The sequence below is a fragment of the Caretta caretta genome, chromosome 1 (genome assembly GCF_965140235.1).
Source record: "Caretta caretta isolate rCarCar2 chromosome 1, rCarCar1.hap1, whole genome shotgun sequence".
NCBI classification, from domain to species: Eukaryota; Metazoa; Chordata; order Testudines; family Cheloniidae; genus Caretta; species Caretta caretta.
The window spans coordinates 298,217,798-298,228,364 of NC_134206.1; the positions used below are offsets into that span (position 1 = coordinate 298,217,798).

The following is a 10,567-nucleotide window of genomic DNA, read 5'->3' on the forward strand; positions in this document are numbered from 1 at the left end:
AGGGGGCCCTTTAGGGATCTGGGGCAAAAATTGGGGATTGGTCCTGCTTTGAGCAGGGGGTTGAACTAGATGACCTCCTGAGGTCCCTTCCAATCCTGATAGTCTATGATTCTATTAATATGTGAGTGTAGCCTGTATGCATTGGATAACAATGGTTTATGAGGTCAAGCAAATTTTTTAGGGCTGTCAATTGCAGTTAATACATATGACTAACGCAAAACAAATTAACTAGATTTAAAAAAATAGTTGCGATTAATCATCATTTCAATTGCCCTGTTAAACCATAATAAAATACCAATTTAAATTTATTATAAATATTTTCCGATGTTTTTCTAAATTTTCAAATATATTGATTTCAATTACAACACAGAATACAAAGTGTACAGTGCTCACTTTATTTTATTACAACTATTTGCACTGTAAAAAATAAACATAAGAAAATGTATTTTTCAATTCACCTCAAAAAGTCCACTCAGTTCTGCCAGTCACTAAGACAAACAAGTTTGTTTACTTTTATAGCAGATAATGCTGCCCACTTCTTATTTACAATGTCACCTGAAAGTGAAATAGGTGTTTGCATGGCACTGTTATAGCTGGTGTTGCAAGATATTTATGTGCCAGATATGGTAAACATTCATATGCTCCTTCATGCTTCGATTTGTAGGCTCTAAAGATTTACATTGTTTTGTTTTTGAGTGCAGTTATGTTTTAAAAAAAAAAAATTCTACATTTGTAAGTTGCACTTTCATGATAAAAAGATTACACTTTCAAAAACAATTAATTTTAGGCAGTGACCCTGTAACTTTAATTGCTATCTTTAAGCACCTTATTTACAAATCCTAGTTTGCACTAATTAAGTGCATGCCTTTTCTTATAAAGAATTCCAGTCCTATATTACCATAAAGAAAAAATTGCTTCTGTACTCAAGAACTGATAATATTTGGTGGGGCTCTTCAAGGACTGCAGTACATCAGACCACGTTCTTAAACTACAGATACTACAAATGAGGGAGAGCTTTTTAATTTTGTTTCTGTGGATAACATTTCAGTATTAAACACATGGCAGGATTAATATCAACCAGAGATTCTCTTTCATTGTCTAATGTTCATCTATTGAAGCTATGTCAAAAATAACTTTATATATACATATTTCTTAGATGGAGGTCAATATGCTTTTCCTTTCTTTAAAATTAAATAATGGCCTGACATGACCTTTGAAATCACTAGGAAGAGTATTCCTGAGGATTTGTTTGACCTCTTGCTGCAAAGTAGTTGCTGATGGATCTATTACTGGCCGTAACTGGGGTGCCAGGAAATTCTAAATGCTCAGTGGTACAGGGTCAAAGCATTTTCAGAGATCTAAGTTCATACAATAAAACCAGTGGATTTTGGCTTGAGAACAATAGTTTTCTTCTAGGCAGGGTTGTGTTTTGATACTTTTATAGATAAAGGTTTTAATTTGTTATAGTTTCTTCCTTGTCTGAATAGTTACACTGGGCTGGGCTGCATTAGGCTGCTCATTAGGTTGCAGATCATTCAGGTCCATTTTACTCTCTCTGCAGGGAAAGCAACATGTATATTGGTTGCCTTTACAAATATTATTTTTAAAACACTTTTAATAAGTAAAATGATTGATTGTTTTTCTACTAAAAGTTGAAAGGTTGTGATAGAACATGAGGTTTGAAGGAGTTTCTTCCAACTTGAGATATACATTGCACATTTCTGTTATACTCCTGAAAAATGAACTGGAAAGCTAAATCACAAAAACTGCATACCAGTAAGGGTCTGACAAACTCAAAAACAAATGAGGATTTGTTCAGTTTTGTAGAGGGCACTGGACACAAATGAATTAAGGGTCAACGTTTCACCTTGAACTCTGAACTTTCTTGCTTATGTTTGTTTGAATATAGTTTTAGTGCTTCAGTAAATATAAACTCTTTCACAGGTTGTTAATCAAAATCATGAAATACGTTTAACTGTCTCTTATCCTCCCTTGGCAGATTGAAATAGATAATGGTGATGAGTTAACTCCTGACTTCCTTTATGAAGAGGTTCATCCAAAACATCATGCACACAAACAAAATTTTGCTAAGCCAAAAGGTCCTGCAGGAAAAAGGGGAATCCGAAGACTAATTAGGGGTCCTGCAGACTCTGAAACACCTACTGATTAAAATCTATTACTTGCACTCGTGGTAATACATTACAATAGAGATGAAAAATTCCAATTTTTAGTAATGAACTGAAATCATTCCACACTGATATATGCTAGAAATAAGCCTTGTTTTTCCATAGCACTTATCTGGCTCTGCCATTTTAGAGTTTATATTGTCCATATATTGTGGAAGAGTTGTTAATCAGTTCAAAACTAGAAAAGGATTACAAAACTAGTACTGCTTTATTTTTAATTATTTAATAGCTACACACTTTATTATAAACTCCTGATCTCTGTATTGAATATTGATTCTATGTAATCTTCAGTCAGTTCTTACTATTGGCTTAACTGTCACTGTGGGGCTAGATTTGCAAACATTTACTCACACGAGTAGCCCACTGAAGCTAATGAGTACTCATCTGAGTAAAGGTTTGCAGGAGTAGATTCTGTAGCAGCATTCCAAATAAAGACCTATTTTTTTTCCTTTCAGCCATCATGAAGGAAAACATTTTATTGTATGTAATGTCTGTCTCTGAAGGTTTTTTAAATAGAGAAGATGAATGAAACTAGTATACCTGATGCAAATATTCAGGAATAGCTAGATTATTTTTCACATAGAGGAGTTGCTGCTTGAAATTAACTTCTGGTTTTGTGGAACTGTCATTTAAAGAAATCTGACATTGAAAGCACTAGAATTATTCATACTTTTATACGATCCTTAAACTGTTAAGTACTGTATGATCAAGTAAAACACTACAAATTTGCATAAGTTAATGCATTCAATCAATTATGGAGCTGCTCTAAAATCACTATACTAAAATGTTTCTAAATCATGCTGTTAAACTATAGTACCTGTATACTCTGATGCAAAATTGTTTATGCTTAGTAAAAAGGCTTCATGATACTGAATCAGTTCTTGAGAGAAAACAAATTGATTACAAATGGTTTTCCAATGCATTTGCCATTTCTACTGCAATATAATAAATACATTACGAAGGCAGCTTTTTTCCTTGAATGTTTTGAAATTAAATAGCATGAACATTTACAAATCCAACTTGTTTTAAAAAAAAAACTGCTGGCAGAGCCTTAATAGCTTTCACTTTACTCCTTTTATTGTTTTTCTAAATTAGTTACTAAAATAAGCCAAGGAGAGTCTAAATTTGCTTTAACTAGACCTAATCTGTTCAATAGAAATAGCAAAAATACACATTTTGTAATAAGTAGGTAAGAAAATCAAGTATGAGACATGTGAGTTAAGTTCTGGATGAGCTTAAATAATTAAAATGTGCTTAAATGCAACCGATGGTCCAGTGGGCAAAGTACATTCCTAATAATGCAGTGGTTCTCAAACTTTTGCATTGCTGACCCCATTCACACAGCATGCCTGAGTGTGACCTTCCTTATAAATTAAAAACACATTTTTTATGTTTAACACTATTATAAATTCTGAGGAGAAGCAGTATTAGGGGTGGAGGCTGACAGCTGGTGACCCCCCCGTGTAATAACCTTACGACCCCCTGAGGGGTCACAACCCGCAGTTTGAGGATCCCTGTACTAATTGGACTTGAATTTTTTTAAAGATAAATATAAAGGGTTTGCAAGTCTTAGATCATTTCATAATACATCCTGGTGTTGGGCATGTACGTTAACAGATGGCAACATCACAATTGTGCTTATTTCGTTGGGGATGTATTTTAATCTCATTTTCTGGGGCGATAATGCATTAACAGTAATACTTCCTGGTGTGATTTACTTTAGTTCCACCTATTATTTCCAATAGAGACTTTTAAGTCTATTTTATATTGCAATAAAATTTTACATTTCAGCTATTTTAAAAAAATTACATATCTTGTATCAGTGCTGTTTAATATATTTCTCTGATCCTCCGTTAATCCCCTTCCATCCCCTCAGTGCTCTGATCTTCCTCCTTTGTCTCTTTTGCCCTCTTGTAGGGCAAAGAGGTGTGTTCTTCTATAGGTTTTTTTCCCCTCTCTCCCTGCACCTATCAGGTATGTCTCATGTTTTTGCTTAACAACATAATGTCTGTGTAGTACGTTGAACAAATCACTATAAAATTGCTAAGTGTTTATTTAAAATAACTGAATCAGGAGCTACTTAGTGTTCCCAACTCCATTTTTAAAAAATGTGAAGTTAGAACCTCGTGATTTAAAAGCACTGCCACAGAAGAAACTTTAGAAACACATTTCAGCAGTGAAAACATTTTTCTCACTGTTTCTCTGTCAGGAATTTTATCAGCTCTACTTGTGGCTCAGTTGACTTGTGTATGTAAACTTTTACTCTGAAGTGGGAATATTAAAGGCTTTCATATTTTAGGTCTTATGGGTTTTGGTAATGAAATGGTCAAGTCTAGTTGGATATATGTGGCTAATATTACTACATTGCACTACTAACTGGGTGAGGGTTAGAAATCTTACCTGGGATGGAATTTAAGTTTTTGTTTTAAATGTAATTTTAAAAGGAAAATAATAAGACTAGCTGTAGTAATCTTGGGACTCAATCAAATAGAACATATGTGATCTGCTGATCCATACAACTTTCTGAAGTCTGGAGATGTAGCACCATTACTGTAGCCTATCCAGGGGTGCTGCTACAAAAGGGCAGAAAAACCCAACTCCTCTCCAGTTTTGTCCAGGAATTATAGACCTGGAGGAGAACTAGCAAAATGAATGTTCTCTTGTACCACAAAATACCCTATATAGGCCCTTTCTGTACCCTCTGGTCCTGTGATGTAGGTCTGCAGGAAACTTTTTATACCCCTTGTGACAGATATTACAACTGCATGCAATATCTGTGGGGACAATTTTGTCCGAATTGTAGGAGTGGTCTATGTAACACTCGCTGGGCCAGGAATTGTATGCAACTCCAAGGGGGGAGTGTTGTTACAATTCCACCAGGAATTAAAAACAGGAGGGGGTGATTAAGGTGAATCACTCAGGTTGTAAACACCTACAGAGAGGTACCATCCCTCATGAGGTTTGGTTCAAACTGGGTCTTCCCAGAAACCAACAGCCAAAGAAAGTGCTTTTGAAATAAAAAGCCAGAGTTAAAACTGACTCGGGGCTGCCTTGCTGATTCAGCAACTAGACAGGACCATCTGTCCAAGAGCTCCAACCTTTGCAGGAGGGTTGGAAAGACTTGGGCCTACTAGGGCCTAATAAGACTGATGGGTGACCTCTGCTAAGCTTTTAGCACCTGTATAGGAACTTGGGTTTTCATGTTTTACTGTAATGCTTTTACCTTAAGAATAAATGTGCTTACTTAGACTGTGCAATAACTGGTAACAGTTGGCAATATGCTGTTCATAGCTTTTGGAGAGAAAGTATAGCAGAGCCGTGGGCCTTTAGGCAGACTGGCTTGCTAGGGATATCACAGTGTAAGGCAGGCAGCTGTGCAGGCTTAAATCCCCCAGTCAGTAGGGAGAGAAGTTGGGTGCTCTCAAGGGACCATGAAGGGGGAGATACGGGTTACCATGAAACTATCAGCCCTATGTCAGGAGTAAGTCTTCAATGGTGCCTCAGGCTGTGGGGGAGAATTGGCTTCTCCACTTACCCTACAAGGTGGGTAGGAGAGACTGTTGTCCCCATTGCTTAATCATCAGACTGCTGTTGTGGGGGCTTATGAGCTCCCGATCACAATCACTTAATGGACTGTTCTGGAGCTCACCCAAAGCCAGACCATGTCAGACTGCAGCCTTTTAAAAAAAAAAAAATTCATGTCAACTGATGGCCAGCGTGCACCGTGTAGTCTTTGCCCCAGGAATAGGAAGCAGCCACAGACACTAACGGAGTTGAATAGGGCCATATGGTTTGCGTGCTGAAGTATTATGGATCTAAAGGCAGAGGAGGCCTGGGATTACTTCAAGTCAAAGCTGCAGAAGCTATTGGAAGCCTGCATCCCAAGAAAGGGGGAAAAATTCATAGGCAGGAGTTGTAGACCAAGCTGGATAAGCAAGCATCTCAGAGAGGTGATTAAGAAAAAGCAGAAAGCATACAAGGAGTGGAAGATGGGAGGGATCAGCAAGGAAAGCTACCTTATTGAGGCCAGAACATGTAGGGATAAAGTGAGAAAGGCTAAAAGTCAAGTAGAGTTGGACCTTGCAAAGAGAATTAAAACCAATAGTAAAAGGTTCTATAGCCATATAAATAAGAAGAAAACAAAGAAAGAAGAAGTGGGACCGCTAAACACTGAGGATGGAGTAGAGGTTAAAGATAATCTAGGCATGGCCCAATATCTAAACAAATACTTTGCCTCAGTCTTTAATAAGTCTAAAGAGGATTTTAGGGATAATGGTAGCATGACAAATGGGAATGAGGATATGGAGGTAGATATTACCATATCTGAGGTAGAAGCAAAACTTGAACAGTTTAATGGGACTAAATCTAATTAAAGAATATTAAAGAAATTGGCACATGAAATTGCAAGCCCATTAGCAAGAATTTTTAATGAATCTGTAAATTCAGGGGTTGTACCGTATGACTAGAGAATTGATAACATAGTTCCTATTTTTAAGAAAGGAAAAAAACGTGATCCGGGTAACTACAGGCCTGTTAGTTTGACATCTGTAGTATGCAAGGTCTTGGAAAAACTTCTGAAGGAGAAAGTAGTTAAGGACATTGAAGTCAATGGTAAATGGGACAAAATACAAATGGTTTAACAAAAGGCAGATCGTGCCAAACCAACCTGATCTCCTTCTTTGAGAAAGTAACAGATTTTTTAGACAAAGGAAATGCAGTGGATCTAATTTACCTAGATTTTAGTAAGGCATTTGATACCGTGCCACATGGGGAATTATTAGTTAAATTGGATAAGATGGGGATCAATATGAAAATTGAAAGGTGGATAAGGAATTGGTTAAAAGGGAGACTACAGCGGGTTATACTGAAAGGTGAACTGTCAGACTGGAGGGAGGTTACCAGTGGAGTTCTTCAGGGATCGGTTTTGGGACCAATCTTATTTAATCTTTTTATTACTGACCTGAGCACAAAAAGTGGGAGTGTGCTAATAAAGTTTGCGGATGATACAAAGCTGGGGGGTATTGCCAATTTAGAGAAGGACCGGGATATCATACAGGAGGATCTGGATGACCTTGTAAACTGGAGTAATAGTAATAGGATGAAATTTAATAGTGAGAAGTGTAAGGTCATGCATTTAGGGATTAATAACAAGAATTTTAGTTATAAGCTGGGGACACATCAATTAGAAGTAACGGAGGAGGAGAAGGACCTTGGAGTATTGGTTGACCACAGGATGACTATGAGCCGCCAATGTGATATGGCCGTGAAAAAAGCTAATGCGGTCTTGGGATGCATCAGGCGAGGTATTTCTAGTAGAGATAAAGAGGTGTTAGTACCGTGATACAAGGCACTGGTGAGACCTCACCTGGAATACTGTGTGCAGTTCTGGTCTCCCATGTTTAAGAAGGATGAATTCAAACTGGAACAGGTACAGAGAAGGACTACTAGGATGATCCGAGGAATGGAAAACCTGTCTTATGAAAGGAGACTCAAGGAGCTTGGCTTGTTTAGCCTAACTAAAAGAAGGCTGAGGGGAGATAAGATTGCTCTCTATAAATATATCAGAGGGATAAATACCGAAGAGGGAGAGGAATTATTTCAGTTCAGTACGAGTGTGGACACAAGAACAAATGGATATAAACTTATGGCGGTTCAATACAAGACAGGACACGGCTTTAGGCAAGCAAGCAGGCTGGTCTGCTGACGGGATCTTTCCTGTCAGCTTTTCCACCTCTCTTTTATTTCCTTCCCCCCTGCGCATTACATACTCCGCCCGCAAAAGGCATCAACAAAGGAAATAATATGACTTTGATTAATATTCTTATTTACCAGCCTCTATCTACTACAATCTTTGTTCTCAGGCCTTGAGCGTAGGCCCAGGAAGCTTCCCACGGTTGATGTCCTTATTTTGACTTCCCAAATGGTCCATGTCCTTGGACAGAGCAGAGCAATGTGTGCATCGCTCCTACACAACAGTCAGGGTGTGCCCTGACTGTTTCCAGGTGCATGAACGCTACATGAACTGTTCATAAACTGGCCATCGGGAAGTTTAGACTTGAAATTAGATGAAGGTTTCTAACCATCAGAGGAGTGAAGTTCTGAAATAGCCTTCCAAGGGAAGCAGTGGGAGCAAAAGACCTATCTGGCTTCAAGATTAAACTCGATAAGTTTATTGAGGAAACGGTATGATGAGATAACATGATTTTGGCAATTAACTGATCTTTAACTATTCATGGTAAATAGGCCCAATGGCCTGTGATGAGATGTTAGATGGGATGGAATCTGAGTTACTACAGAGAATTCTTTCCTGGGTATCTGGCTAGTGAATCTTGCCCACATGCTTAGGGTTCAGCTGATCACCATATTTGGGGTCGGGAAGGAATTTTCCTCCAGGGCAGATTGGCAGAGGCCCTGGGGGTTTTTTGCCTTCCTCTGTAGCATGGGGCATGGGTCACTTGCTGGAGGATTCTCTGCACCTTGAAGTCTTTAAACCATGATTTGAGGACTTCAATAGCTCAGACATAGGTGAGAAGTTTATTGCAGGAATGGGTGGGTGAGATTCTGTGGCCTGCATTGTGCAGGAGGTCAGACTAGATGATCATAATGGTCCCTTCTGACCTTAATATCTATGAGTCTGAGTATTCACCCCTACTACATTATCTATTCTGTCATATATGTTCACTGGACAAAAGCACTAGTAGTATCTGGTTAATACTTTGTCAGTGAACACTCAGAAGCAGCACACAATAAGGGCATTAATAAAACCCTGAACTACTGTTCCTTGAAATATTACTGGCCATTTGATGGTTGTATGACTCCTTTCTAAAATGTTGTTTGCCTTCATAAAGCACATGGGGAAAGATGTAGCTGCTTGAACAAATGAATGTTAGGAATGTGATGAATAACAACTCAAACCCCCTAGTTTATTTAATAGATTTGTTAACAGAAAAAATATAGATGATGAGCAAGTGATAAACTACTTTTGAAACACTCATACAGCAAAAGGCTAATATGGGGAAAATGAGATTTTTAAATTAAGTTAACTTGTGTTAGAGGTTTGTATAACAAATCAAGCTGTTAATATCATTTGCTCTATGTAGGCACTAGATAAATCTAAAAGTGATTAAAATACTGATTATGAAAACTTCCCCCAGTACATACCTATTGAATGTAAAACACCTTCAAATGTTTCAGTTAAATAAACCTCTCCTTACTGTCTATTTTGTCATTTCAATATATCAATAAAAACTGAAGTTTTGGTTCAGTGTTATCTGGGGTTTTCTGTAAGATCTTTCAGCAAGAACTCACATTATAAAGCCATCATGTATAAGTACATAATTGTCAACATATGTTTAGACACCGCACAGAATAAAAACATTGCTGGGGAGAGATGTGCTCATGGGAAACAAAATCCTCCAGCTGCTGCTAGTGATGAGTATCAGCCTGCTAGAGGGTTGAGGAGGCAGTGGGCAGCTGCTTCTATAAAGCAGCAGAGAGGCCTTCATAGTGGGGGAAATCTCTGTGCCTTTCACACCTGAAGCTTGTGATTTTTAATGAAAACTGTAAAGCAGTGTACTGCACTCTGACTTTAAAAAAAAAAATCTGAATTTATAACTACCACTGTAGCACCCATGCAAGATATACTGCGGTATACTTCAGTAATCGCAGTTCAGTTGCAATGTCCATTTTACACTACATATGGGAATACTATAAAACAGTATAAAGAGATTAGATGAGGTTGAGCAGAATTTTGAGAATAATTTAGAACTTCAGTAGAGGAGTATTCAAACTGAGGGGAGAACAACTCTGGTATATTAGCACTTCATCAACATATCCTGGTCTGCTATCACACTGCCTTTCTGACCAACTGGGGAGAAATCTTGTTTGGGAAGTTGGAAGGTGGCACCTAAAAATAGAAAGAAGGTTGAGGTAAAGGTCAAAGAGAAGCAAGTTTAAAGTGAGGTTGGAGGAACAAGTGGTATAATGAATCCTTACTACATGCAGTCCTGTAACAACTCCCTTATCTAGTAATTTGATAGAAGAAGGCTGCCTTTGGAGGGATTTTCTAGCAGGTCTGAGAAGGGCCTGTCTCTTGGCTTCTTCCACTCCACCACTGCCTCTTAGGAGTTTGTGTACCAGTGGATGAGAAGCATGATGGGTCCTGCCATTGTTCGTTTGAGTCTCATGCCTTGGATGACTAAATTGTGTTGATCTATAGGTCTCCATGACATTGATATACAAAAAGGTTTGGAACTTCCATTAAGAACTGAGCCTTTTGCCACCATCCTCCTTTCCAAGGCAGGAACAGCAGCAATTGCATTTATAGTACAATCTGGAATTAGACTTCATTCTCTAGCTGCCTCTGGCCCAGAGTGGTCCTG

General features: G+C 38.1%; 1 protein-coding gene across 1 annotated transcript in view; it reads left to right on the plus strand.

Moving 5' to 3' along the window:
* Positions 1-9,456, plus strand: part of TWF1 (twinfilin actin binding protein 1) — a 39,251-nt gene extending 29,795 nt beyond the window's left edge. Inside the window, exon 9 of the mRNA XM_048836011.2 lies at positions 2,000-9,456. Coding sequence (XP_048691968.1) covers positions 2,000-2,170 — 171 coding nt within the window. The 3' untranslated portion in view covers positions 2,171-9,456. The remainder of the gene's footprint in view (positions 1-1,999) is intronic.
* The last annotated feature ends 1,111 nt before the right edge of the window (positions 9,457-10,567 follow it).